At 51.7% G+C, this 26,101-nt stretch overlaps 14 protein-coding genes across 14 annotated transcripts; 6 read left to right on the forward strand and 8 right to left on the reverse strand.

The window, feature by feature from the left end:
* Positions 1-28: 28 nt before the first annotated feature.
* Positions 29-2,143, reverse strand: SAICODRAFT_9730 (uncharacterized protein; the record flags this gene model as incomplete). The annotated part of the gene is made up of 3 exons (XM_019172095.1): positions 29-1,560; positions 1,611-1,863; positions 1,925-2,143. The coding sequence occupies 3 exons, from the start codon at positions 2,141-2,143 to the stop codon at positions 29-31; spliced, it is 2,004 nt and encodes a 667-aa protein (XP_019021882.1).
* A 1,307-nt stretch (positions 2,144-3,450) lies between these two features.
* On the forward strand, positions 3,451-4,902 carry SAICODRAFT_31783 (uncharacterized protein). The gene has a single exon (XM_019168011.1). It carries the CDS (start codon positions 3,476-3,478, stop codon positions 4,754-4,756), a length of 1,281 nt encoding a protein of 426 aa, XP_019021883.1. The 5' UTR covers positions 3,451-3,475; the 3' UTR covers positions 4,757-4,902.
* A 111-nt stretch (positions 4,903-5,013) lies between these two features.
* On the forward strand, positions 5,014-6,948 carry SAICODRAFT_73257 (CS-domain-containing protein). Its single transcript, XM_019170840.1, has 2 exons — positions 5,014-5,382; positions 5,431-6,948. The coding sequence occupies exons 1-2, from the start codon at positions 5,092-5,094 to the stop codon at positions 6,901-6,903; spliced, it is 1,764 nt and encodes a 587-aa protein (XP_019021884.1). The 5' UTR covers positions 5,014-5,091; the 3' UTR covers positions 6,904-6,948.
* Positions 6,949-7,103: 155 nt separating this feature from the next.
* On the forward strand, positions 7,104-8,638 carry SAICODRAFT_73258 (uncharacterized protein; the record flags this gene model as incomplete). The annotated part of the gene is made up of 2 exons (XM_019170841.1): positions 7,104-8,503; positions 8,579-8,638. The coding sequence occupies exons 1-2, from the start codon at positions 7,142-7,144 to the stop codon at positions 8,636-8,638; spliced, it is 1,422 nt and encodes a 473-aa protein (XP_019021885.1). The 5' UTR covers positions 7,104-7,141.
* A 251-nt stretch (positions 8,639-8,889) lies between these two features.
* Positions 8,890-9,871, reverse strand: SAICODRAFT_37020 (uncharacterized protein; the record flags this gene model as incomplete). The annotated part of the gene is made up of 3 exons (XM_019168543.1): positions 8,890-9,138; positions 9,192-9,383; positions 9,446-9,871. The coding sequence occupies 3 exons, from the start codon at positions 9,869-9,871 to the stop codon at positions 8,890-8,892; spliced, it is 867 nt and encodes a 288-aa protein (XP_019021886.1).
* Positions 9,872-10,106: 235 nt separating this feature from the next.
* Positions 10,107-12,234, reverse strand: SAICODRAFT_84635 (amidase; the record flags this gene model as incomplete). Its single annotated transcript, XM_019171374.1, has 8 exons — positions 10,107-10,488; positions 10,543-10,762; positions 10,810-10,918; positions 10,968-11,072; positions 11,123-11,335; positions 11,393-11,486; positions 11,547-11,687; positions 11,748-12,234. Coding segments are annotated over 8 exons (1,732 nt in total), but the record flags the coding sequence as incomplete, so codon positions are not given.
* Positions 12,235-12,378: 144 nt separating this feature from the next.
* On the reverse strand, positions 12,379-13,269 carry SAICODRAFT_84641 (NADH-ubiquinone oxidoreductase 20 kDa subunit). Its single transcript, XM_019171375.1, has 2 exons — positions 13,202-13,269; positions 12,379-13,147 (listed from the first exon to the last, which is right to left on the reverse strand). Exons 1-2 carry the CDS (start codon positions 13,236-13,238, stop codon positions 12,576-12,578), a joined length of 609 nt encoding a protein of 202 aa, XP_019021888.1. The 5' UTR covers positions 13,239-13,269; the 3' UTR covers positions 12,379-12,575.
* Positions 13,270-13,729: 460 nt separating this feature from the next.
* Positions 13,730-16,456, reverse strand: SAICODRAFT_168950 (uncharacterized protein). The gene is made up of 4 exons (XM_019165712.1): positions 16,389-16,456; positions 15,991-16,341; positions 15,638-15,935; positions 13,730-15,586 (listed from the first exon to the last, which is right to left on the reverse strand). The coding sequence occupies exons 1-4, from the start codon at positions 16,413-16,415 to the stop codon at positions 13,890-13,892; spliced, it is 2,373 nt and encodes a 790-aa protein (XP_019021889.1). The 5' UTR covers positions 16,416-16,456; the 3' UTR covers positions 13,730-13,889.
* A 103-nt stretch (positions 16,457-16,559) lies between these two features.
* SAICODRAFT_21440 (Sedlin) lies at positions 16,560-17,380 on the forward strand (the record flags this gene model as incomplete). The annotated part of the gene is made up of 2 exons (XM_019166425.1): positions 16,560-16,655; positions 16,704-17,380. 2 exons carry the CDS (start codon positions 16,560-16,562, stop codon positions 17,031-17,033), a joined length of 426 nt encoding a protein of 141 aa, XP_019021890.1. The 3' UTR covers positions 17,034-17,380.
* On the reverse strand, positions 16,714-17,914 carry SAICODRAFT_67577 (uncharacterized protein; the record flags this gene model as incomplete). The annotated part of the gene is made up of 2 exons (XM_019170326.1): positions 16,714-17,437; positions 17,488-17,914. 2 exons carry the CDS (start codon positions 17,912-17,914, stop codon positions 17,187-17,189), a joined length of 678 nt encoding a protein of 225 aa, XP_019021891.1. The 3' UTR covers positions 16,714-17,186.
* A 189-nt stretch (positions 17,915-18,103) lies between these two features.
* On the reverse strand, positions 18,104-19,443 carry SAICODRAFT_96806 (FMN-dependent alpha-hydroxy acid dehydrogenase). Its single transcript, XM_019172066.1, has one exon. The coding sequence runs from the start codon at positions 19,388-19,390 to the stop codon at positions 18,128-18,130; it is 1,263 nt and encodes a 420-aa protein (XP_019021892.1). The 5' UTR covers positions 19,391-19,443; the 3' UTR covers positions 18,104-18,127.
* Positions 19,444-20,712: 1,269 nt separating this feature from the next.
* Positions 20,713-21,224, forward strand: SAICODRAFT_31790 (uncharacterized protein). The gene has a single exon (XM_019168012.1). It carries the CDS (start codon positions 20,731-20,733, stop codon positions 21,040-21,042), a length of 312 nt encoding a protein of 103 aa, XP_019021893.1. The 5' UTR covers positions 20,713-20,730; the 3' UTR covers positions 21,043-21,224.
* Positions 21,225-21,405: 181 nt separating this feature from the next.
* SAICODRAFT_9740 (NADP-dependent alcohol dehydrogenase) lies at positions 21,406-22,592 on the forward strand (the record flags this gene model as incomplete). Its single annotated transcript, XM_019172102.1, has 2 exons — positions 21,406-21,665; positions 21,788-22,592. The coding sequence occupies 2 exons, from the start codon at positions 21,406-21,408 to the stop codon at positions 22,590-22,592; spliced, it is 1,065 nt and encodes a 354-aa protein (XP_019021894.1).
* Positions 22,282-25,401, reverse strand: SAICODRAFT_96813 (uncharacterized protein). The gene is made up of 2 exons (XM_019172067.1): positions 23,459-25,401; positions 22,282-23,407 (listed from the first exon to the last, which is right to left on the reverse strand). The coding sequence occupies exons 1-2, from the start codon at positions 25,162-25,164 to the stop codon at positions 22,723-22,725; spliced, it is 2,391 nt and encodes a 796-aa protein (XP_019021895.1). The 5' UTR covers positions 25,165-25,401; the 3' UTR covers positions 22,282-22,722.
* Positions 25,402-26,101: the final 700 nt, after the last annotated feature.

The following is a 26,101-nucleotide window of genomic DNA, read 5'->3' on the forward strand; positions in this document are numbered from 1 at the left end:
ATATACTCCCTGACATTATCCAAATTATCTAACGGCGGGGCTCGAAGAAGCTGAACAGCTGCGAAACCTTCAGTCTCCCAACTCTGAAGCCTTTCGACCGTTTGTCGTGCGCCGAGAAGTCCGGACAGCTGTAACTCGCCGCCTTTTGGTGTCCAGCCCGCAGATGTACCGGACTTTCGAACGAAGCACGTCGGAACTGAACACTGTTGTGCCTTCTGAAGATGGATCCGCCAAACTTTCCGGCCACCTCTTGAACCGAAACGGTGCACGTCAGGGAATCGCTTAGATGATCGCCTCGCACGGCCAGAATGGAGGTCAGTGCTGGGCGTTTGGGAGTAGAGATGCAGTTCTCATCAGCGGCCTTCTTCTCCTCAAACTTGAAGCAGCCTTCAGTGGGTGACGGCACAAGATCAGGTCTCCCAGAAGTCTGCACATTGACAGGACTTTCCACTGTCGACCCGCCTTGGCTGAGCTCAGGGCCGTTGACAATGATTTCGGGAACGGCGGTTGTAGCCGGAGACAGGGTCGAATCTTGCGGGAAGTTCGAGAAGAGGGGTGTAAACGGAACGGAGCTTTCTTCCGGATGTCCGCTCTCAATGCTCTCACCAGTTTCCTCCTCATCATCTCTGTCGTCCTCAATAGTGTCAACGTCAGCCTCAGTGCCGGAATCCACATCCTGGAGGAAGAGGTCTAGTTCTTCTTCGGCCTGGGCAGCACCCTCCTTACTACGTGTCTGCTTGGGATTGGTCAACGCTTCTTCAATCCCCTCACCTTGCCAAGCCGTCCATTCCTCGCAAGTAACGTGAATGTCACCCTTAGTCACTTTGACGAGCCGTTCCTTAACTTTAACGAATCCGGGGACTTTAATCCTTGCCACATCCGCAAACGTTTTTGGCGTGTAGTCAATGTCGTATTGTAAAGTACTTGCGAAATAGAGACATACGGCCATGGCGATATGACCTGAAATCGACTCGTCCTTCAAATCCCCTGAACAGGCAAACTTATAAGCGTACAGGAGAGCTAGGGTGATGGTCTCATCTGAGATACCATCACACTCGTGGAATCCTGCGTGGAAGTTATATGCTACTTCCAAGATTTCTGGCGGGGGACTCTCGAGCATGGACGTGCCATACGCCAATCGACAAAATCGTCTGGCAAACAGGTCTGAATTCCAGTGCAGGTCTGGTTGAATTGCAAAAGGATTAGGCTGGTTCTTGAGGTTGTTCAAGTGACACATTCGCAGTTCTTCTCGGTCTCTCCACACAGGTGTGAGCGGGCGGGACTTGTCAACCTTCGGAGCAAAGGCATCGCAGACCCACTCCATCGCGTGATCGGAGAATTTGCACCAGTCTTTGGCAAAGATCTCCGCGCCTGTTAGAGTGCTATCTTTCTCCAGCGCAACCTCGGTCATCTCTTTGCAGGAATCCTCCCACTGCTCTTGGAGGACTCCTGCGAGCTGGCAGATGCGTGGACATTCAAACTCTTCAGCCCAATAAGATAACTCTTCGGACATCTCTGTTTCACTCACTTTCGTCGCAACCCGGTCATAGGCTTTCGCTTCTGTCTAGGCGGTTAGCTCAGCTCCATATTTTGGGAGTTTGGATACGTACGCTGACTTCCCACGAACAGAGCGGCGAGCACGAACTCAAAATTCAGAGCATCTTTCAGAGGCGCTTCTTTGTTCTTCCGGATCTTGAAAACGATGTACAGCGAGTAGAGCCACTCTTCTGTACCAACTCCCAGAACTTCGAAGACATGCAAGAACTGGGCGAGGAGTGGTGAGTTGATGCTTACGATGAAGTCCAAACCTGCTGCGGCCTTCGCCCAGCGATGCGAGTCTACGTGTAGGAAGAGGTTCAGTACCTACGCGAAGGTTATAGTTAGCATACATCCTCATAGATTAGCGTGCTGATGGTGAACGTACCGAAAGGTAGAACTGCACGTGTTTCTCCGACGCTTTGCCCGACACTGGCGCATACATCCCACTGATCGCCTGATAGAAACAGAACCACATTTGAGGAAGCTGTTGCACTTCCGTGTCCTCCTCCCCGAAAAGGGGTTGTGGTAACATGAACTGCGCATCATCAGCAAGCTGACGGCACAGCTCCTGGAAACCACGTACAAGCATTTCTTTGGGCGTCATGTCAAGGAACGAGCAGGAAGTAGTCGGAGTGATGCACGGTGTAAATATATGCGATCCCTGAAATGTCGAGGGCTTCGGGTTGACGGTGCCAGACAGTCAGGCGTGCGGACGGAGAGCAGTAGATAACGAAAGAAAGAAAAAGCAAAGAGAGAAGAAGGGATGACGAAATGCTGGAACAACTGGTCTTGGACGTCGCGATCGTTGGCCGTCGAAGGTCTCCTACGTGCAGCTTCCTCTTGCGGCATTCAGTTGTGTGTGTACATGGTAGCGTGTGACCGCATACTGCTGCTGGTGTGAAGCCCGAGCGCGAAACTGTCTATGTAAGTGACGAAGTTCATCAGACAGCAAACAAGGACCGCAACAGCAATGGCCATTGTGGAACAACGCATTTGTCAGCTGGGTCAAAGCAGTCTGTGACTCTTGCAATCTCTCTTCATGAGTGAACATCTGTCACAAGCTGGTGCACGTGCGGTGTCACCATGAGCGACAATATCGGATTCCCGCATGCGCCGGCCCTTAACCCCGTGCCATACTCAGGTATAGATGAAGTCCGCAGTTGACGTGCTCATATCCCGTTGTCACATAGTGTTACTGGAAACTCGCATGTTTGAGAGCGCGCCTTTGTGCGGCTTTGCAACGGTATCGCGGCCACAAACCTCGGTAAAGCGAAGAAGCAGACCGGATGCTGGTCCTCGGGAATAGCTTCAACGTTGCACATACATTGTCTTTCGGATTGCCGCTTCCCATGTCTCCAATGGTCCGCTCCACTCAGTACCCCATCTTGCTCCCACATACGTACGGCGCCGGCTTGGCGATCATGAGTTCAATCCCCGTAGCACCAAATCGTGGCGAAAGTTGAATCTCATGATGGTGTCACCTGTAGCTAAGAGCAGCTGCTGCGCCTGCTCGCTGTATAACATAACCTTAATTTCTCCTACAAATCGGATGCATTTCGCTGCCGTGGAACTGCTGCGCTGCAGATCGGGCCGACCGCAGCCGCGGCCGGGCCGGGCCGTCCCCAACGCCGCCCAATCAAAATGTTGCCCGAGCAGTCTCAATTGGTGTCACCTTGCTCAGCAGGGAACGTCCTTCCTTAACGATCCCGCGGCCGCCGTAACCGAGGCGAGGACCCTCGATTCATTCCCCGACGACCGAGTATGACGCGTACGCCAAGGAGGCGAGCTTCCTCAGAGGCCGTGTGATGCCGTTCAGCATTATAAAGACAGACGGACTTCCCATCCCATCGGCTTGCTATGATGAACCCCAATACACATCTGATCCCGACTACAAGTCTTGACGATGCACATTACTACAATCCTCGCTGACCACATCATGTCCCACACGCTCTCGGACCCTGATGAGATCACTCTTGCTTCGCCTTTTCCCTCGAAGCATATCAGCTCGACGACCCCCTACAAAGTTCAAACCATGTCTGCCTGCGCACGTCACGTTGAATTGGCTATTGACGACTTCGCCGGTATCGCCGTTGAAGTCCTCCGTCTTACGGAATTCCCTGTGCCGGTCCAATTCGAGGAATGGTTCGAGAATTGGCTCACTCAAATTGGCGAGTGTCTCGAAGACATGAAGTCCTTTGACAAGAGGGGTTATGAATGCACATATGTCGACGCTACCGTCCTCTTCTCCGCCTTGAGGTTCATGTACGAGCTTGGTTTGAATGAAAGGCCGGAAGGTGTCCCCGACCGGCACTTCTGGAGTCACTACGCCGGAGTATGTTTGTTTCTCGGAATCGCTGCTATGTCAGACTTTCCTGTTACGCCCAAGATTTGGTGCAATTGGCTAAGGTTCGACCGTAAGGACTTCGACACCCTTTTACACTGGGCGCTCGGTGTCTTGGATTATCATGTGAGCTTGAGTAGGAAGGAGTTTGTTGACTGGAGGGATGTTATGTTACCGGCGCTTGTGGAGGGCTGCTACTGGGATGAAGAGGAATGCGAGGAGGTCTATGTCCCGGAGACCTTGCCCGCACCACTGAGCGTTGAGCTTCAGCAAGCTGCGATCAGAGTGGTTCTCCCATTGACACCCCCAGTATCGCCTTGGTTCGAAAAGGATGTTATTGTGGAAGGTGTTGCGCCGAGTGCGATTTGTATCGAGGAGATGGTTTTCGATGCGAAGAATATGGAAGTATTCACCACTATCGACATCAACCACGATGTTGACGCGTGTCGTATGGTGGATCAGTTGGTCTCTGGGGCAGCTTCGGCCACCGAGAGTACACTTACAGAACAGGTCGAACATTCTTCACTACAGAAGAATGACGCGGATTATGAAGTCGGAATCACGGAGATGTGTCCTTCCCTCCAGCGGGCTGGACAGCAAGTCAGTGGTTCCAAGCGTGCGAAGGATACATCGAGAACGCCTCCATCCTCCTCTCCGCGTTACGAATGTCGAGCGTTCGAGATGATCAACTTTGTCAGACGCTTGCTCGGTTCACATGTTCCTGACAAGAGAAGAAAAGTTGATTTACCTGATCATCGACACGTTCTGAGGAAGGGCCGGACGACAGCTAGTGGAACGCATTATGGGTGTGTGAGGTCGAGAGGGTTGCAAGGGCCCGATCAGGAGTGGATTTTCAGCAGACAGCTCACTGCATGAGGTGTTTCTGGCTTCGGGAAAAGGTAGATTGGCGCATTATCACTTTGAAAAGGCTTGGGGTGCATATTTGGTTGAGGGAGTTCTGCTCAGGGTTTGTCCGTCTCGCGAATAGCACATAATACAACGGACTCTATGTCATACATCACACTTTCTCAACATTAAATGTGTCTCTTCTACTCCCGTTTGCTCTACGCAACCAGGTCTTGGTCCCACGCTATCCACCGAATTTGGAAGTAACGTAGACTTTCTCGACGTCAGCGTACCAGAAAAAGCAACAACAGCTCTACCCCGAGAGTTCTGTCGAGTTAGTGTCAGCATTTGTTTGACTTGAAATCATGCCAGGTCTAGCAGCCCAGCCAAAACAGGTTCAGCTCTTCGCGAAGAAGGAGCTTCTCAACCCTCACTTCAACGGGTACAAGTTTGCATCGTTCAATGATCGTGACAACCTGATCACGCAAGAACTCGAGCTTCCGCCATATCGACCGACGTTACCTGTTGGTGCACGAGTGCCATACAGCGAGGTACGAGTTCGGACGCAATGGGAGTTCTTGACGCCGGGGTGGGAGAAAGGGAGTGCTTGGTATGTGGCAGCTGAGGGAGAAGTTGTGAGGGTCGCTTGGAATAGCGTATGTTACAGCACTTTTTCACAGAGGACTTGCCTAAGTCTCACCTAGGACAATCGAAAAACCTCGTCGTCGGTCGTGGCACGGATTCCTCTACCAAATCCCGGGAGTCTAAAGAGTTTGGACAAAACCGATCTATATCCTTACTACCCGACTGTAAATGCAGTACGGCAAGACTTACTGTTGGTATCCGACGGCGCTGGGCTGTTCTACTGCCTACGTCTGTCAGAAGAAAACGCTCGAGCTGAGATCTTTGCTCAACTTCCATACAGCAACGAAAAGGAACCCGTATTGCTGCTTGATGCGTTCATGGCTCAGGATGACTCTATCCAGATCCTGGTCTGCCGTCCATCGGGAGAGGAGGTAATAGGTGAAAACAAGCAGGGTTCAGTCCAGAGATGTTACCGGGTCGAACATGCAAGATTGGCAACGTCAGGTTTCAAGATCGATGTCTTATCAACGCTTGAAGGGCGGGAGATTCCAGTATATGCGGCATTTGACAGGGACTCACCAAATGTCTTTGTTGTATCTGGCTCGGAGAGGTACGGTGTTGTAGAAGCATCAGAGGAGGTGGCGCTTGAGCAAGACCAGCATCAAGAAAAGCCTAGGCCGAAGTACACATGGACGCAAACGGGCACAGATCTTACCATCTCAATCCCAGTGCCTGAGAAAACTTCAAAGACCGCCATCAAAGTGCACTACTCTGCGAAGACTTTGCAAGTGACCATTGCAGACATCTTCAAACCCTTCAATTCGGACCAGGAGCTGAACCTGTGGGGTCCGATTGATGTTGAAGACAGCACATGGACTCTGTCCTCGTACTCCGACAAGTCGAGCAATATCAAGATCCTCGATATTTATTTCGAGAAGAAAGACGCTAATACGCGATGGCCTCATATGTTCATGGAAGACGACGGTGCGGAGGAATACGTGGATCCCAGTGAGCGGGCGGCGATGTTGGAGAAGCTGGAGAAATACACACAAACGCTGACTGAGGACAATCCCGGCGTAGGGTTACCTGAAGCACGTATGCGGGAGGAGAGAGATGACAGTGTGGATGTGAACAACTACACATACCTGCAGCTTGTTCAAGACGGAAGAATTGCTATTGAGGTGGCTGGGGTCGAACTCGTTGGCTCTCAGTTCGCAAATCCCAAGCAGAGGGCGCACTTCGTTGCAAAGCGTGACGTAGATGCTCTGGTTTACAAAATCATCGCCGAGGGCATGTCGCATGAAGCTTCATACTCTGCGCTGGCTTTTGTTGCCGCTTCTAAACGATCGAGGAAATACGTCAAGGTCGAGCCGACTGGGAGGTGGGCAGTGGTTCTCGAGAGTGGTGCAGCGGGTGGCAAGAATGCTTACGTCTATTGGGGCAGTAAGCGTGGTGATGAGAACGGAAAACAGAGTGTTGTTAGGTTAGGTATGGAGCCTTTGGGTGCGGTCATCGTAGGGGAGGGTTCGGTACTGATCCTGGGAACGAGTGAGGACGGACGAGTTCTGGCTACGGTGTTGACCGATCTATGAGATCTTCGTCACTTCGAAAGAAAAATAAAACAAGCATGATCAGACTCATGTAGAAAGGTTTCAACGCGCAACTTGTAATATGGATCGGGGATCGGCTGCTCGTCTGTGTACGTCGACGCAGCCCCAATATCACCCGGCATTCTCGTACATTTCAGCAAGCTCTACACCATGACTTGTTGCCACAAATTTCAACAACCACCAAGGGGGAGTAGCAGATTTGTACACAGCTAAGTTCTACATGCTTGGATTCCGCGATACCGACGTGATCGACATCACCCCAGGCAAACCAACACCGAAGAGCGTAAGGCCAGGTGTCACGGTTCGATCGTGGGACATCAACTTCCCGTGGACCGAAGAACATGTTCGATCCGAGGATTTAGAGAAGCTGCGATGGTCTTGCGATGCTGCTGCCGATGAAGCTTTAGCAGCCGGCTACACGACCTTGGAGAAACTGCTTGACGAGGGTGGCGGTGGCCGAGACACTGCTTTATTCAAGAAGGCCATGCAGGTGCCCGAGTGGGTTGACTGGGAGCAGATCCGTCGCGGGCAAGATGTTTTCTACCGATACGCGGGCGCTTTCTTAACGGCGCTGCTCCATCAGAGTCTGTTGGGTGGGTTTGGTGCCGGGCGGATCACGGAGGTGCTTGCACGAACCGGAGGGTTTTCGGTGAAGACTGCTCGAAAAAGACTGTTCGAAACGACACAGCATATTCTGCAGTGTACGCGCGATCCGGATGCATTGAAACCTCTGACAGGCGAAGGCTGGTTGTCTACGCTGCGTGTACGGTTGCTCCATGCTCGGGTGCGGAACAAGATCACGACCCTGGCACGATCAAATCCATCGTACTATGATATTGACAAATGCGGTATTCCTATTAACGATGCTGACTCAATAGCGACCATCATCTCCTTCTCGTCTTCAATCACACACTTGTCATTTCCTCGGATGTTTCTTTACCTCCGGCCACAAGAGATCGAAGATTACTTTGCGCTGTGGAGGTTGATCGCATTCTACATCGGCTGTCCAACCGATCCGTTCAAGACCGCGTCGAGCTCGGTGGCTTGGATGCAGTCCATCTACGCATATGAGATCAATCCTCATCCGGAGCTATCTCCTCTATTGGTCAATAATTGCGTCGAAGCCTTGAGGGATCGTCCGCCGGCATATACCAGTGCGCAGTTTACCTATGCTCAGGTCCGTTGGCTCAATGGACCAACACTGAGTGATCAGCTCGGTGTGACGTCGGACAAGATTGGCTTATGGTACAGGGCTTTATCATTCGTGCAGTTCATTGTCGTCAAACTCTGGATCTATACAAACAGATCAGTCCCTTCATGGGATATGCAAAAGGTAGCGATTCTTCGAAGGATATTGTGGAAGGTTATCGTGGAGGATCAGACCATTGGTTTGGGACAGCCTACCGCATTTGATTTCGTGCATGTGCCGCAATTTGGGAAGATGACCGAGGCTGGAAAGGGTGATGGAGAAGAGGAACTGAAGAAAATCAAGATGGAAGAAGCATGGAAGCCCAAACGGAGCGTCGCGGTGCTGTGGTCGATCATTGTTATGGGCGTGCTTTTGACCATGTGGGTGGGAAAGGTGTGTTTCACCAGGCTGGTTCCTTGTATCTTGCATCTTTAAAACCTAAACCTTGGATATACAACATCAATAGAGGATGAAGATATCGAAATCTCAGTCATTCACGCGGATAACCCTATAACGGTGCCGACTTGACCATTAGGCACGTCCACTTGCGTGGGTATTCAGGTATGGCCTGCAGCTGACGCCGTGGGAATGCCAGCGACGGTCGATTCGGAGACTACAGATAGTTTGGATATGCTAATAAGCATAGGACGGATGACCGGCCCGGTCTATAAATCGAAATGTGTCACGATCAGATATCTTATTCAAAATTGTGTAGCAACCAAGCAAACTAACGCAACTACTATTCATGCGAAAAGAAATTCCTTGAACCAACTGCAGAACTAAAGTGTTTCGTTGATGGACTTGATCCCACTACGACGCTTGCTTCCATGCCCACGAATGAAATAGTTCTTGTACGTGGCTTCTCCGGATCCCTCGGCGTCACAAGGTTCTTTGTACCACAAGTTAGACAGACCCCAGCCAGAACTGTTGTAGTAGACACTGTGAGCAGCACCATCCTTGATTTCGTAAAGTTCGTGAAATAACTCCAAGCAAGCACTGTTCTTACGCCTCCAGTAATTTCCGATTACCTATACGGAAGTAAGAGGAGTGAGGAGTGGGATTCGCAGTAAGTTTGACATACCTTGCGGTGCGCCAAAGGCGAGCCTGGAGTACCCCCTACGGGTCTGAGCGTCCGAGCAAAGCGGTATGCATCTTCGGCTGTTCGGAAGTAGGTATGAACCATAATCCAGTTGTTGCTCGCACGCTCTGTGGTAAGATAACACTCATACCCTATCAAACCGCTGTTAGGGTCGTTGTCGAGGACTTTCAGAGACTTCATAGATGTTGCCAGTAAGCATAAGTTCTTTGCACTCTAGATAACGTCATGGTACATACCTCGTCGAGAATTTGTCCGGCCCATTGGAAGTCCGGGTCTAAGGCGCCCAACCACCCATTTGCTCGAGCCCCAAAGATCATCACTGACATGTCTCCCTCGGGATGGGCTGCCGTCCGCTTGGGCTGGATCCCCGCAACATGCGGATTGCTGATGAGTCCTGTCCTCACAGCAAGCATCTTGAAAGCGAGAGGCGCCCAAAGGGCGATGAACGGAACGACGCGGTAAGTCCCAGGCATAAGAATCGTGAGGAAACACCCTAGGCCGATCCAGAATTGAAGCGAGAAGGCATCAGTGAAGAGCTTCAAATTGAGGTTGTTCCTAGCCGTGTTTGCCGGACGCGTTTTCCTAGGCGGATGGACATAGTTTCCCTCGTCTGGATCCTGGATGATCGGCAACTTCACGGTCTCAGCCGCGAACTCGGACATTGCACTTGTTTGTATTACAGTATACTGAACCAAGAGGCAGTTGACAGCGAGCCATGATCGATTTAAATCGCTCTGTGACCCAGCCGTTTCGAAACAAGCTTACATCAGGTGAACAGCCGCCAAGACCGACAATCACGGTCGTCGCCAAAAGCTTCCAGACGCAAACCAACCTTAAATGCGAACCAATCAAGGGCGCTTAATTATTCAAGGAGTCATGTGAATTTGCTTAAAAGATATTCGGGGGAATGAACCTATCACCTCGAGTCACCGTCGGTCCTACACCTCCTCAAAGACTCCTCAACTACTTGCATCAAGCCAATAACCTTCTCCTCCTCCCACCTCTTCCCTACAATCTGCACACCCACTGGAAGTCCATGCATAGTGTTCGCATCATATACAGGATTACGGCCTCCATAGCACTTCCATTCCAGCATCTTAAAGTTCCGGTTGCCAATAGGATTCCAGCGCAGTTCAGGGTCCATGGCGTCCTTCTCACGATCCACAGTCGTGACTGGAATAACACCGACAGCATAGTCGAGGATGTTGTATAAAAAGGTCGCAAATGCTATCAAATTTAATTCACGAGTTGCCCCATGTGGCAAAGCTGGTAAGGGATTCTGATCGTCAAAGTCAGATGGATCATGAGAATGGACACAATCACAACCACTTACAACAGGACAAATGATGCCATCCAGGTCCTTCTGTAGCCATACAGACTGCTGCCAGAGCTTTTCGTACTCCTGTCGTTCCTTGCTCCAGTGCATGAAATCCCGAGCACTCTTCCTCTTTGCTATTAGCAGGCAACGTGCGAATGTTGCGTCCCCTAACAGATAAATAATGATGACCACAATCCATCTCAGCCAGAGAGGCAGTTGCGGCGTGAGTAACGGTCTAGAAGCTGTTAGCCAAACATTGCGATAAGGGGCATGCAAGCTTACAGGAACATGGGGGGTTCACGGGGATCGCATCCTTCACGCAGTAATTCACGAATACTGTCATACCCGTCCGCAGTCGAAAGCGCGATAAAGATTTTAGCAGCTCGTTCGGCTATTTCTGCTGGTCAGTATCATATCTTCAGCAGTGCTCAGGTCGAGACCTTGTGGTGGGGCGATCTTAACTACATCATGACCGGCTTGTGTCAAGGATTTGACACATTCCTGTACCGCTCTTGCACAAGCGGGGCTCGTTTTGCACCATCCGTCTGGCGCTTGAAGTCAGCAAATATATCTCATGTCCTATAAATGACTTCACCTTCCAGATAATAGCCAATCCTCAACTTCATTTTCTGGACCTTGTCGACCTCCTCCCCTCTCCACGGTATCGGCAGTGGCGATCGTCCATGAATCAAGTCCGGATGCTCCCAACATGCATCAAGGACTTGCTGTGATACGTATCTCAGGTCTTGGATTGACCGTGTCATAGGTCCCACAACCACCGGAACAGCTTCAAAGCCGCTGTCGACACCTGTGCACAGGGTGCTGATTTAACGGGACTTCGACAGTACCTTCCCGTCAGACTTACCTCTATTTCCATCAAACGAAAACCTATTCTGGCTAGGTTTGAGAGCGTAAATACCACAGTAGTGCGTTGGAATCCGCAGTGATCCTCCCATATCCTACCCGTGGAACAAGATTAGACTCTGCACTCTGCTATCGCATATAAGGTCTTTCATTACCGATCCGAAAGCGACAGCACATCCATTCATAGCCAACAAAGCAGCCGCTCCACCGGAACTTCCGCCCGATGTGTGGTTCGAGGAAAAGGGGTTCGTCGTATTGCCGAACACGGGATTGCCGCATTCGAATGCCAACAGACCCTCGTTCAATGTAAGCGACTGAAACCCATTGACACGACACCATTAGATTGGAAGACATACTTGTGGTACGTTTGTCTTTGCGAAGCAGATGCCTCCTAGCCCCTCCTCCACGATCCTCACGAGATCCGCGTCGACTTCGGCGGGCTGATCGCACCATGCCGAGAAACCGATACTACTATCGACCGTAGCAATGTCAAAAGTGTCTTTGAATGTTACAGGTACGCCAGACAGACCACCCTTCATGCCGCTCTTCTCGGACTTCTTTGCGCGGATCAATGCGCGGTGGAACAGGACTTCCGTGAGACAATTTGTGTGCTCCTGCGCTTCGATGGCTCTCACAACAAAAGCCTTCATGATTGTCTCATCATCGTAGTCGCTCTCTGCAAGTTCCTTCACGGACCGTGCCGTGATTGCTTCGGCGCCCATGAGGTCGATGACGGAGAGCTGGTAGGTCGCACGGAAGTCATTGATCAACGCCAATCGCTCACGACGCTTCTTCGTCGATGCAGCAGTCGATCTCGACGTCCGAAGAGGAATGACGCCCATTGCTGAATGCGTCGTTGGTCCAGGGTGTTCTGCGTATACGTTCACCGTGCGAGCTCGCATCTGCGCCTACGTCACACGCATCGGACCGAGTTTGACGACGGGAACCTGCGATTACATAGAGCAATGAGATGACAATGAAGTCAATGTCTGCAAAATGCGATGATATAAAAATGCAATCCAATTCTAGGATAGTGACAGCTGACAAAAACAATGGGAATTACACCGTAAAAACAAACCCGAAAACGAACGACGAATCCTGAGACCTTGCTCCGGAAAACCTTTCTCTTTAATATCTTTCATCTGCGTCCAATAATCTCCCTCCAGATGCCAAGACACCACAGCTTAAGTTCTCTGCCAGTGCCTGGTGATCCTGGTGTTCTTCATCTTCTTCTGAAGCATGAAGATGCCGTACAACAACGCATCGGCCGTTGGTGGGCATCCAGGAACGTAGATATCCACAGGCACAATACGATCACATCCACGAACGACAGAGTACGAGTAGTGGTAGTATCCACCACCGTTCGCACAAGAACCCATAGAAATGACCCACTTCGGGTCGGGCATCTGATCGTACACCTGACGCAATGCAGGAGCCATCTTGTTGGTCAAGGTACCGGCAACGATCATAACATCGGACTGACGCGGAGAAGCACGGAAAATGATACCGAGACGATCCTGGTCGTATCTTGGTGCGGAACAGTGCATCATTTCAACGGCACAGCATGCGAGACCGAAAGTCATGGGCCAGATAGAACCCTGACGAGCCCAATTGACGACAGCATCGACGCTGGTAAGGACGTGGTCGACAGCAGAGGAGGGCTTGGACTGGGAGCCGAGAGGAACCTCACGGCGGGTGGCGGGAACGGGGGTCTGCGCAGCGGTGGCAAGAGTGCGAAGTTCGGCAGCATGGGCTTCTGTAGTTTCAAAGTCAGCGTATATTCAAAGCAGAAACGATCCGAATCACATGCGTCTTGCCAAAGATCTCAGTCCGGTTCGTGCGATCATCTTGTTGGAGACTATGGAGTATGTGGTGGTGATGTCCAACTGCAGGCAACCTTTTAGAGACGCCCACTGCGGAGACGGCCAATGGGAGATATCGGGTTGGTAAGATCAGGTTTGAAGGCTGATCGGCATACATCTCCCTGTAGGAATGTATTTTTAGAAATTTTCTCATCAGTACTGTATAAAAAAGCAAAAGGTCTGTTCTCGGTCACCTGGTCGTCCCCTCACGACCCAAACTTTTTCGCACCTATAAAGTCCACAGAACTACACCACTACACTATCAACGACGACGACGACAATCGCAATTGCAGCCAGTTTCCATTTCCTCAACGTAAGTTCGACCTATCTCCTCAAGAGATTCAGCGAAACCGTCGTCGCGTGCTTGCACTGGCGGTGACAGACGAGACAGAAGGTTACCAAGATGAGATATCAAACCGATTTTATATAGGAAGTGCCGTCGTACGTCCAATTGTGACATTGACGCATAAAGGTTAATAACCTGAACATACTTCTGTCTCGTCTGTGCTGTCGCACCTGGATCATTGAGTGAATTTGAATTCAAAGGAATGAAAGCTGACTCGATTGGCTTTAGAGACTGTGATAAATCCTTGCTGTGCCTGTGAGTAGCTAGAATGCTTGCAATATATGACATTTTTACTCCGATGGCAATGGATCTGCTGTTCCTTTTCCCTTATCCCCTGCACTTGGTGTTCCTTCCACGTCATCCGGGGTATCCTCCACTCTCGACAATGTCAAACTTGGCTCAACAGCTCTGCCCTTCCCAGGGGTCAATTGCAACATGCTGGCGCTTGCGTTGCTGCTCGGTCTCGATCTGACACTCCTCCCTATCGTACTCCGAATACTTGATGCTCGGGACGGAGTTGACGTTGAGTGGTCATCTCGCGCCAAACTCGTCTCTCGTGTAGGCGAGCTCGCTGCAACACTTCCAAATTCCTCAAATACGGCGCATTCTTCCTCCCGCAACTCCCCAACGTAAGAACTCCTCGGTTGTGATGAGCTTCCTACCGCCTCCGCTACAGACTCTTTCGGCTTCTCGTCCTCGTCTTCTTCGAATACTGGTTCCTCGAAACCAATAGGTGCTGTGACGCTCCTTCTCCGCTGTTCCATCATCGTAGCATGCACCTTCTCCATCTTTTCCTTCAATATGGGTTGTAGCTTCTCCCTCACGTCTGCTGCGATCTCTGCCGTACTACGTCTTCGCGCGAACGAACCTAGTGTCGGCAGAAGGGCAGGACTGCGGGGTACGGAAAGAGCTGGTGAAGGTGAAGCAGGCGGAACGAAGGCGCCATCATCGGTGCGGATAGCGTTCTCAAGTGCGGAACCTATCGCTATTAATCTGGACTCGGCGCTGGCCAGTCTCTGTGTCGTATGCTGAACCTCGATTCGCAAGCTCATGATCTCGTCGCGTAACCACGACATTAGAGGAGTATTTGTAGTCGGAGGCTCAGTGGCTGACGTCGAATGATGTCGTGACACACCTGGGGATGGCCGTGATAATCCATCGGACTGGGATGCAGTGGGTACGGCAGGGCCGGGTTGTGGCGACGACGCTGCCCGACCAGGTGCAGCAGGGGTGTTAAGTGGGATGAGCACCGGCGGCTCGTGTGGGTTCGCAGCTCCTCCATCAGCCGGCTGCGTCGGTGTCGGAAGAGGCACGCCATGCCCACCCAGAACGGCATGCCTAAGCTCTCCGCCAAGTGGCAGCACCGTCCATCCAGGTGGTAAATGCAATCCTGGAGGAAGCTGATAAGCAACCCCGTTCGGCTGTGCTGCGGGACCGGCAGGTCCGTTCGCCTGCGGTGCCCCAGCGGCAGGAGGTGGCACAAAGTTTGCACCACCCGCGAAGCCACCGGCAAACACATTCCCAGCACCCGCGAAGAAGGCATTCGCGCCTCCTTGACCACCAAGTGGTGGTCGTGCGGCATTGGGCCGTGGCTCATTCTGTGGAAATACAGGTCTCCTGCACGTCGGGCAACTCTGCTGCCTCTCCAACCAGCTCCTCAAACATCCAAGATGCAAAATATGACCACAAGGTAACTTCTTTGCCCTTTCCCTATCCCTCACGGGGTCGCCACCTTCCCTGCGCAATAACATCTCCTCTCGACAAATCATGCAAATTGCGTCACCAGTCGCCTCGAGTTCGGCAGGTGTTGCATCGGGATAGCGTTCGTTCATGTCGCGGGTCGCGCGACGGTAACGAAGAAAGTCGCGGACGCGGGTGACGAACGAGCGTACGGTGAGGTAGAGATCGCGGAGGATGTGGAGGGGTAAACCGTAGAAATGCACGATGAGAAGGAAGAAGGCGAGGTAAAGGAGGAGTTTGTAAAGGTCTGCATGTCATGTTAGCTTCTAACGTCCAAATGTTTCAACATATAGCATACCCAACGCTAGCTCCAGGTAGAACACGTAGGTGGACTTGGCTTCCCAGGGTTCTTCATCCGCATCACTTCGTCGAAGGTCGAGGATATTGAGGGTATACTTCGCCACATTGACAGCGGCTTGTCCGGTGACGATACCGAACTCAAATGCGAACATGATCATCATGTTAGGTCCGTGCACGAGCGTCGACCCGAAGGCGTGGTGAACGAAGGTCACTGACGTTGTGAGAAGGAGTGAAAGGGCGGCGCCCATCCGCGCATGAAAGTACCATGGCAGAGAGCCGTATGGCATCTGTTCCATCTGTGCTGCGTAGTCAGCAAAACGACCTTGCGCAGCGACTGTTCAGCGAACTCACATAGTCTACGCGATCCTCACACAACCAAATCCCAGCCTTGGCAATCAACAGACACACAAAGCAAACGATAAACCTCACGTCAAACTCCTCCCTGAAAACTGTCATCGCCAAACATGTCTCTGTCAGTGCATACCATCCTCTCTCGTATAACCGTTCACGCTCAATCAATCGTAGAGGGCCGAACAGCAGTAGCTGAAGACCATGCGTGATTGCTAATGTTAGACACAGCGCAAAGTTTGCCAGGACGATGAGATGTGCATTGGATTGTGATAGATAGACAGCTGCGGCGTAAAAGTTCGGCCTCGACATGAAAGCGCCGAGGACGACAGCTGTCGCCAGAGCCGTTGATACCTGTGATCCCGTTAGCATTCTCCTGTAACTTGAAGGGATTGACATACGGCTCCATACAAGGCCAGTCTTGTCATTGCTTTCTTGGTGTAGCAGCTCTCTCTGGGCTCAATATCGACACGGTGTCCGTATGACGCTGGAGCACGTGACCCCGTACACCCACTCAGCGCGGCCTGTCGTTCTCGGGAAGGAGTGGAACTGGAAGTCTACGTTACAGTACGATGTCGTATTATCTCGCAATTGTCGGTACAAAAGACAACCCAATCTTTCAGATGGAGTTTGGCTCTTGGAGAGGAGGAGGCGACGGTGTTCCTCGGGTGAGTCAATCTTCAATGGTATGTTGATCAATAGCTAACAACAAGCAGTTCCGAGAAGACATCCGCCATATGAATCAGTTCATCGTTCATTCAGCATTGGATATCGTAGAAGAAGTACAATGGACCTCATCATCCTGCTACATGAAGAACATCGACCATTTCAACAACTCAAACATCTCTGTCTTCCTCACCGCAGGAAACATCAAGATTATGCTGCTACACGACAGCAAGCAGGACGATGCAATTCGTGCATTCTTCCAGGAGGTTTATGACTTGTACGTCAAGTGTCTGTTGAACCCATTCTACACGGTGGACGCACCAATTACAAGTCCGGCATTTGAGGTGAAGGTTAGGGCCGCTGCCCGGAAGTATCTGTGATGGAAGCATGGGACAGGGGCATTACAAGGCGTTCGTTTTCTCTCAGTTGTTGATACCCAAGGACATACCGCTATCTACTTTGCCGTTTCTCCCTGCGTTGCTGGTGGTCTGTCCCCTATCAGTCCCCATACATACTTCTCGTTATAATGGCACTCACAGGTTAGCAACTTCGCCCCTCCACTTCACTCCGCACACTTCACAGATACTCATTGCAATGCTTCTCACCGCATCGATCTCTTCTCTTGTTGCCCCCTGGTTGAGGCCACCACGGAGATGTCCTTTCAATTGTGGATTTACGTCCTGCGGAATCAGGGAAGAGATGAGGACGTACGACGTCTCTTTGGCCGAAATAACGTCTGTGTAAGAGAGCACGGGCGAGTAGATATGCTTGACCGCCGTATAAGCTGTAGAATTGTCAGCGATAACACAGAAAGCCGTGAACACTGGGGCATACCCAAATCTGGATAAGCATTGTGCAAGTTATCCAACACCCTTTCCGAAATCTTGCCATATGTCTTCTTGAAGTACTCCTCACCACGAGTTTGTCTTTCAGCTTCGCTGATATCAAGCAACCGATATGGCGTTGTCTGCCTCATCTCCGCCGGTACAACCTTCCCCAACTCTGTCAACGCATTGATCGCCTTCGGCAATCCACCCGTCAACCCCGCCTTCAGCAACCCCTCACTGATTTTCTTGGCAGCGAGGCTCGCATTCTCACTTTCTTCATCCAGGAGAAATCGGAAAAGGTTGGCGACTTCTTCGGGGTAGTTGCAGATGGAGAAGGTCACGGCGGAGACGAGGTACCATGAGGTACGGTCGTTGGAGATCGAAGAAGGGAAACGGGAACGGAGAGATGATAGGAAGGACGGAGTTGCTAGCATTCTTTTTTGGTCAATTGTTGTCTTGGCACGATGCTTGCAATGGGGGTTTTGGGGTTGGTGGTTGTCTCGGCGCCGACGAGCCATTTGCGGGGAAGCACGAATGCAACTGAGAGTATCGATACCGCACGAATCGAGACTCGCAAGCTCAGCTATCCCCATCTATGTACCGTGCAACATACAAATAGTATTCGCAGGGTATCTATACTGTACACATCACAACTTACTCCCCTCACTATAACTACTTCCATACGGCATCCACTTCAACGCCTTCCTATCAATATCCTTAATCGTGGGATATCCCGCAACATTCATCAAAATATCAAAATCGGCCAACAAGCTCTTCATAACATGCCTAACCCCAAACTCCCCCTGAATACTCAACCCCCAAATCCAGAGTCGTCCAGTCATCACCGCTTTAGCACCCAACGCGATGGCTTTGAAGATATCCGAGGCAGAACGAACGCCGGAATCGAAGAGGATGGTAAAGTTGGGCGTGGAGCCGAGTTCTTTACAGATTTCGGCGAGGGCGTCGAGGGAGCCGATTGCGCCGTCGACTTGGCGGCCGGCGTGGTTGGAAACGACGATTCCGTCACAGCCATATTCGAGGGCCTTTTTGGCGTCATCGACCGTCTGAATACCCTTTAACAAGAAGGGACGACCTCCCGAGATCTTCTGCCATTGGTCACGGACCCAGGGGATACGGTCCCAGGTGTGCGCTTTCCCGTGCCACACGTTATCGATCCAACGCCGTCCGGCGGCTTGTGGGTCCTTCTTTGGGTCAATTCCCCATTCCTTCAACCGTTTCTGGAAAATGGGATCAGAGAGTCCGAGTTCGGCGCCGATGCCGTAGTAGAATGCGTAATTTGCTGTTGCGACATCGTCGTGGCGCCAGGCGAGTTGCCATGTGTCGAGAGTCATCATGCAGACGTCGAATCCGGATTGATGGGCGCGGGTGAGGAGGGAGATGGTGAGTTCGTCGTCGTGGGGCATGTAGAGTTGGTAGAAGCGGGGACCATTCCCGTTGACTGCGGCCACGTCTTCGATGGATTGGGAGCCGGCGGTGGAGAGGCAGTAAGGGAGGTTAAGTTCGCCCGCGACCTTTGCGACGGAGAGCTCACCGGTTGGGTGGTAGATCTTGTTAATTCCGACAGGAGCAAACATGATCGGTGCAGATATCTTGTGCCCGAAGAGTTCGGTAGTGGTGTCGCGAGTGTTTGTCTCACGGAGCATCCTGGGAAGGATCTTGTAGCGGTAGAAAGCTTCGCGGTTTGCGCGGTGGGTCAATGATGAACCGGCGTTGGAGGATGCGTAGAACCATCCTCCGGCCGACAGCTTCTCGTGAGCGAGATCCTCGAGCCTGCCCGGATCGGTGTTGAAGGGGGGGAGGATACCCTTGGTACCCTCGATGAAGGCTTTACGCTGGTATAAGCCCCAGTGAGGGGTGGTACGCTTAGGAAGGTTGTATGGATCAGACATTCTATGAGATCTTCATGATCAAAGCTCGAGATCAAAGGCCTTATAAGTTCAAGTACTCGGAGTACGGGTGCAATGGTGACGTCTTCCGCGCGCGGGTAATCAGCGACTAACACGATAACTCGCCAATTCTTGCCTCGACCTTTCATTCACCGGCAATTGACTCCCGAGACAGTGACCTTACGATGTTTGTTCTCTTGACGACAGCCGCTGAGTGAAGTCAAAACAACACCATGGACAATTCCTTCACTACGGGCACGTGTGCGAAGGCACGTGACTGGTGACACGTATACATAAGTAAAGAAAACAGCAGCGTAAACAGATCATCGAGAAGAGTAAACAGAGCTTCCAAGACGCTCAAACGACAGCATTCACGCCGTGTCTCGCACCAGTCGTCCGGTCACACCACAGCAATGGCCCACGGAGCACCTCCTCACTGCACACGTACGACTGGCAACGCAGTGGCAAAGACCACTCAATCAATTGCAAAGGGACCATAGTCCCTTAAAGGCGATGGTCTGTGGAGATTGATCTCACACCGGCGTTTGCCCTTCATGCAGTCCAGTTCGAGATCCGGCTGCATGGCCGTGGATGCAATGCAGTGCAATGCATGCGGTTGCCTGCAGGAGATCAATCAGATCCGATCAAGATCGAGTGCAGTTGAATGCGGTGCCTGCAGGAGCCCAAGTGCCCGGGGCGCCTGTCATCTCCGCTTATGCAATCGATGCTCAACGGAAGCGTGTCCAGCGCACTGATCTCCACTTGAGCACGCCTATGCAGCCACCACTCCCTCGCGAAATTACAACCCAGGTCTTAAACCGTCGCCGGGAAATTGCTGACTTTCATCTCACGCAGGGGAAGCCCAACTTTTTTCTCCCCATGCTTCCCTAACCCTCGTATTACGTGGCTCAGTACCGAAGAAACCACCAAAAGGAAATTGCGCTCTGTCGGGCCCCGTACAATGGGGTCGTTCTTTTCGAGGAGGAAGCCCGTGGGGGTGTATAAAGACCGCACCACCACCCGGCTTGGTTCCAGCATCAATCGATCAGACAAACGACCGGTTCGTTCCATACACTCACTTTCTCAAGTCGACCTCAGTCTAGCCAACCCAAGGCACTCACCACAACAACACTCACTTTACTACAACTACAATGCAGTTCACCACCGTCTTCTTCGCTCTCGTTGCCCTTTGCCTCGCTTTGGTCGAGGCCGCTCCTCAGAAGCGCTCCACCGTCACCATGACCATCAACAACAACTGCACCAACCCCGTCGACGTCAAGTTCCTCGGTACCGCCGGTGAGGACTCCTTCACCATCAAGTCCAACGGTACTCAGACCGTCGATATGCCCACCCCGGCTATGGGTACCGTCTTCAAGGCTATCGATGCCGAGAAAGGTTCCTGGTTGAAGCCCGCTCAGTTCGAGCTTTCTCTTGGTGGATGGAACGGTATGGACGCTTACGACATCTCTTACATCGACGGTGATGGTGAGATCGCTTCTGCCTCCATGAAGCCCGTCGGCGGTTCTGGTAACTGCGACGATCTCGTTTGCAAGGACGCCGATAACTGCAAGTACGCCTACTACCTCCCCGACGATGTCCAGACCTACACTTGCACCGGTCCCGACTCTTTCGAGGTTAACCTCTGTATCGCTTAAGCGTGTTCTTCCGTACACACAATATCTTTATCTGCCGAGCCAGGTCGCTCAGCTGGGGGGGACACACACACATTGGGGAATGAGCAAAACGGGTTAGATTTCGCTCTCGGCTTCCACGGCGCTACTTTTGAATTTTTGTGGGAACTTTTTATCTATTTCTTCTACATTTTTTGATCCTAGAGATCATTCTTTAGCCAGCCTTACAATTTGAAGGTGCTTCTTCCATTCAACGATCGGCTCCGTCGGCTGCGGTTACCGGTTATATTCGTAAGCAACGTCACCGCGCCCAATTCCGGAAGTGAGGAGAAAACACCACACCACACCGTCCAGTCCATCCCCCATCAATCCAACCAAAAAATAGCAATGGCTTCCACCGATTACAAGTTCCAGGGCTGGGTTGCCCACGACTCCAACTCCATCGGCAACTTGAAGCATGAGGAGTACGAGCCGAAGAACTGGTCTGAGGACGACGTCGACATCAAGATCCAGTACTGTGGTATCTGCGGTTCTGACATTCACACTCTTCGCTCTGGTTGGGGTCCTACCAAGTACCCTCAGGTCGTTGGACACGAGATCGTTGGTATTGCCGTCCGTGTTGGTAAGAATGTAAAGAACGTCAAGGTGTAAGTGATCCCCTCGTGTCGATTGCCGGATAACCGGGGCGGTACTCGCACAGTCGATCCCCCGATCTCGGACCAACAGAAATACCGAATATCGATAAAGATTTGCTAACATATGACAACAGTGGAGACCGCATCGGTGTCGGTGCTCAGTCCAGCTCTTGCCTTTCTTGCTCCCCTTGCAAGACCCACTCCGAGCCTTACTGTGAGAAGGGTATGGTCGGTACCTACAACGGTGTTTACCCCGATGGATCCAAGTCTACCGGTGGTTACGCCGACTACGCCCGTGTCCCCTCTCACTTCTGTATCCCCATTCCTGAGGGTCTCGAGTCCGAGGTCGCTGCTCCCATGATGTGTGCCGGTGTTACCGTCTACTCTCCCATGAAGGATGCTGAGGTTGGTCCCGGTAAGAAGGTCGGCGTCATCGGTATCGGTGGTCTCGGTCACTTTGGTATCCTATTTGCCAAGGCTATGGGTGCTGAGGTTACTGCTATCTCCCGTTCACGCAGAAAGGAGGAGGACGCTCGCAAGATGGGTGTTACCGACTTCATTGCCACCGGTGAGGAGAACTGGCAGAAGGGCCACACCAAGGAGTTTGATGTCTTGCTCTGCACCGTCTCCGAGGCTGACATGCCCTTCGGTGACTACTTGAGTTTGCTCAAGCTCAGGGGTACCTTTATCGTCGTCGGTCTCCCCGAGGAGGGTGTTACCCTCCGTCCTGGTGCTTTGATCAGGAACAATGCCAAGATCGTCGGATCTCTCATCGGTTCTCCCCAGACCATCCGCGAGATGCTTGAGCTTGCGGCCAAGTCCGGCGTCAAGTCCTGGGTCCAGAAGTACGACCTCGAGAACGTCAACCAGGCCGTCAAGGATATGGAGGACGGTAAGGCCACTTACCGCATCGTCTTGGAGAACAAGAAGAACTTGTAAAGTTTATGATGGTACGATAGAGATATGCGAAAATGGTCTAGATTTATTCGGTATGATAGGGTATGAATGAAGTGAACCCATATGCTAGAAGAAAAGACAAAACTCCAAAGTTCCTCCCCATCTAAGCTCCTTAGAAACGGAAAGTCATCAATGACGGGTTGAGGACGATAGGTAGAAGCGCGTGGAATACCAACTGCCACACCAACGGAAGAACGACGATAACCGTGTCAATCCGCCATTTGTAGGGCGCAAAGAAAGCTAGATAAATCATCATCGCCGCACCAACCGCAATCCAGAGGTAGATCCATTTGAATCTGCGAGCGATCTTGGGTACTTCCTTGAAGAAATTAGAAGCCTCAAGCTCCTTGGCCGTGGCACCCCAGGAAAGAGGCAGCGAGAACAAATGACAAATCAACGCCCATGAGACGTGCATCGACAGACCTCCCATGAACGCCGTGAGAAGTGGCACCCATCGGAAGTTTTCGTACAATGCCGGAAGCAGACTTGCATGACCGATACGATATCTGTAGATTGCAGAACAGAATGGACCAGCAGCACAAAACACCACCAAACATGACAAGGTGATTTGCCAGGAGTCGACGTAGTACTTGTCGACAGCGTACTTGTACCAACCAATGACGAAGTAGTTCACAACAGTCAAGAGCCATGCTCCACCAATGGCAAAGTATGTACCAATGTAGGCGAGAATGGTGAACTTCGAGAAACCCTTGATCTTCGAACTGATGAAGGTAAGGAACAGCGGCGTGAACGGGCCACGGGTCAGCCAAAATCGAATAGGATGGAACATGAGCTCACTAGGCGACGGAGTTAGTGGAGATTCGTAATGGGAAAAATGATTCACTTACGAGCAACCATACGCGTACTTCTCCCATCGTGTCAGTTCATCGTAGACCGTCAAAGACACACCCTCCTTGAAATCTCCATTATGGTAAGAAGCCAATCTGATGGTGTACCCCAAGATCTGGAGTTTCAGGGCCATCTCAAAGTCCTCAGACACGTGCGACTCCGACCACCATTTGGTAGTCCCGTCATCGTCAAGCCAAGCGACTTCTTGCAAAGCAGTCCATCGGATGAAAGCGTTATGACCGACGAAAGCAGCGACATCTCCACCAGCAGTGGCGTATCGGATAGCGAGGTAAACGAGATTCGTGAAAAAGGTGATACCGTTCTCCCAGAAATCGTCAACAACCTGCATGACTCCAGACGCATGCTGGATAATGGCAACTTCCGGCGAGAGCATAAACTCGGACGCAGCATCAAGGAAACAATCTTCGGGTACTCGTGTATCGGAATCGATGATAAGGATAAAGTCACCGATACGGATGTCACCCTCCGCCCAAGCTTCACCGTTCGCAATTTCGTCCTGTGATTCTTCCAGTGCTTTCTCGTAAGCGTCGTACTCGTCCTGATCAGTCCATTCAGGTCCTCGCTCGATTCCTTCAAGCTTAGCTTCGACGGCCAGAGACATGTTAAGAGAAAAGTTCATGTTGGATGCTTTCTTGAAACGTCCGGCACGGACGAATCCGTTTGTTCCATGTGGCGGGCGTGCGACCCATCCAATACCTTGTTCGCCATAGTAGTCGATTCTCTCGTCCGCCTCGTCTTCGCTGATGAGCTGCATACCGTCGTCGTTTACAAAGATTGAAGCAGTTCCACCTTGAAGTTCGTACGTGGAGATAGCTGCTTTCACGGAGCGGATAGTGGGATCGATAACCTTTTCCAATGACTCCTTGTAAACCGGCATCTGAATGGTGATATGCGGTAGATAACCAGCAACACGTCTTGGCGGTTTAGCACTGAACGAAAGTGAGTTTTCGTTCAGTTGCTGAGTCGGGCCGAACAACTGGATGATACTACTGCAGACAATCATCGTGAAGAACATGGAGAAGAAGATGGTATGCGGGACCGCCGCAAGCATGGCGAATCGCTCCCACCCGCCTCCTTGTTGCAAACTCTCGTTCACCAAACTCCGGATTCCGAGGCCAATGAAAGTTCCCAGCATGGCAGTCGCACAAGCGACAACGCCAGGAATCAACAGCTGCCTTTCTCTCTTCTCTCCCATGAGGGTACCCTTCTCCAAATCCGCAGCCTCCTCCGTCACGACAGGCTTTTTGGACCATACTGCCTCGATGATCTCTTTTTCCAGATCAGTCGCTCGTGGGATTAGGTTTTGCGGATCATCGTCCCAAACGACCAGTGACTTTTCATCTCGGATGAAAGCCGCGAATTGATTGCGACGACCACGTGCAAGCATCTGAACATTCTCTAAAATTTGAATATGATTGTTCTCTCCGAGAACGACCTCGAAGGCGGTCGGCGGAAGCTTCGACAGAATGAGCGCTGGTGTTTTGTTGGTGATCTTGATTGCCGATTCGACGTTGAGACCGGCTACTGCCATTTCGAATTCACCACCATCGAGAGCAGGTGGGAACGTACGGTAATCACCCTTCTGTACACGGAGAGAGATCTGGCCCACTGCGAGAGCCTTTTCGACGACAACTGGTTGCTGTACACCGGGCGTGAAGACGGACAGTCGTCTGCTCATACGCATGCTGCTTTCGTCGAAGGAAATATCGCCTGCTCCGACAGCAGTTGGCGAGAGAAGACCAGATGCACCTCCTGTGTTTCGGAACCACCCCTTCTTTGCCGCTGTTCTGTAAAGGTACTCGGCCCATAACTCTTCTCGTTCGATATCGTCGATGAAGACACTGGGACCTCGACCTTTGGTGGAAAGCGCAACGGATCGGACGGAAGCACTGTGGGAGAGTGTGGATCGGGCCGATGACGATTTGTTTCGGCGGTGAGTGTTGACCTTTTCTGGTGCAACTTCCTCGATGTTGGTATCGACTTCGTCGCTCTTCTCCTTGCCCTTCTCTGACTTCTTGCCCTTCGTTCGCTTCTGGTATTTGAAGTCGCCGAAACCCTTACGGGTAAACCCTTGAGCACCGTCCTTTGCCGCAAAGTATGACTTCATGTCCGCGAAGGTGAGGGAACGCTGACGGCTGCTGTCGACGGAGCTGTCGCTCTACTGATGCGAGCAGTTAATCGAGGGCGGTATCGTTGCTGCTACAGAGTGAGGAGTTGCGAGGAGAGTGTTCACCGACGACACTTTTTGGTCATAAAGCGATTAGCAAGTACAGCAAGTGGCGGGTCGCACAACAATGATCGAACACAAGGGTATCCGAGTGTGCCTGCGTGTTTCGAGAATGGCGAGGGAGAGGCTGACCGTCGTTTCAAGTTCGGGAAAGGCGATCCCTGTGGCGGCAGTCGTAAATTGAAGCCAGACGCCGGATTCGGGGCCGAGAATGCAGAGTCTGTCTTGAAAGGAAAGAAAGCTTTACCTACGCACGTGGTAATAATGGGGTGGTGTGCCAAGGCGTAGAGGATCTTACTCGATCCTGTTGGGACGGTAGCAACATTGGAAGCACCGATGGCGGGAGAATGGGGCCTAAACGGTAAAAGTGTTCTGGCGTTGTCCATGGCGCTCC

This window comes from Saitoella complicata (assembly GCF_001661265.1).
Source record: "Saitoella complicata NRRL Y-17804 unplaced genomic scaffold SAICOscaffold_24, whole genome shotgun sequence".
NCBI classification, from domain to species: domain Eukaryota; kingdom Fungi; phylum Ascomycota; class Saitoellomycetes; order Saitoellales; family Saitoellaceae; genus Saitoella; species Saitoella complicata.

Bases quoted from the DNA above. Each gene is read 5' to 3' on its own strand.
- SAICODRAFT_31783 (XM_019168011.1), top strand. From the start codon at position 3,476: ATGTCCCACACGCTCTCGGACCCTGATGAGATCACTCTTGCTTCGCCT.
- SAICODRAFT_73257 (XM_019170840.1), top strand. From the start codon at position 5,092: ATGCCAGGTCTAGCAGCCCAGCCAAAACAGGTTCAGCTCTTCGCGAAG. The intron at 5,383-5,430 runs GTATGTTACAGC...AGTCTCACCTAG, and splicing joins TGAGGGTCGCTTGGAATAGC to GACAATCGAAAAACCTCGTC.
- SAICODRAFT_84641 (XM_019171375.1), bottom strand. From the start codon at position 13,238: ATGATCGCACGAACCGGACTGAGATCTTTGGCAAGAC. The intron at 13,148-13,201 runs GCATGTGATTCG...TTGAAACTACAG, and splicing joins ACTGAGATCTTTGGCAAGAC to AAGCCCATGCTGCCGAACTT.
- SAICODRAFT_168950 (XM_019165712.1), bottom strand. From the start codon at position 16,415: ATGACAAGACTGGCCTTGTATGGAGCC. The intron at 16,342-16,388 runs GTATGTCAATCC...ACGGGATCACAG, and splicing joins GACTGGCCTTGTATGGAGCC to GTATCAACGGCTCTGGCGAC. The intron at 15,587-15,637 runs GTATGCTATATG...CATGACATGCAG, and splicing joins CTACCTGGAGCTAGCGTTGG to ACCTTTACAAACTCCTCCTT.
- SAICODRAFT_96806 (XM_019172066.1), bottom strand. From the start codon at position 19,390: ATGTCTGATCCATACAACCTTCCTAAGCGTACCACCCCTCACTGGGGC.
- SAICODRAFT_31790 (XM_019168012.1), top strand. From the start codon at position 20,731: ATGCCCACCCCGGCTATGGGTACCGTCTTCAAGGCTATCGATGCCGAG.
- SAICODRAFT_96813 (XM_019172067.1), bottom strand. From the start codon at position 25,164: ATGCGTATGAGCAGACGACTGTCCGTCTTCACGCCCGGTGTACAGCAA. The intron at 23,408-23,458 runs GTAAGTGAATCA...TCCGTCGCCTAG, and splicing joins AAGTACGCGTATGGTTGCTC to TGAGCTCATGTTCCATCCTA.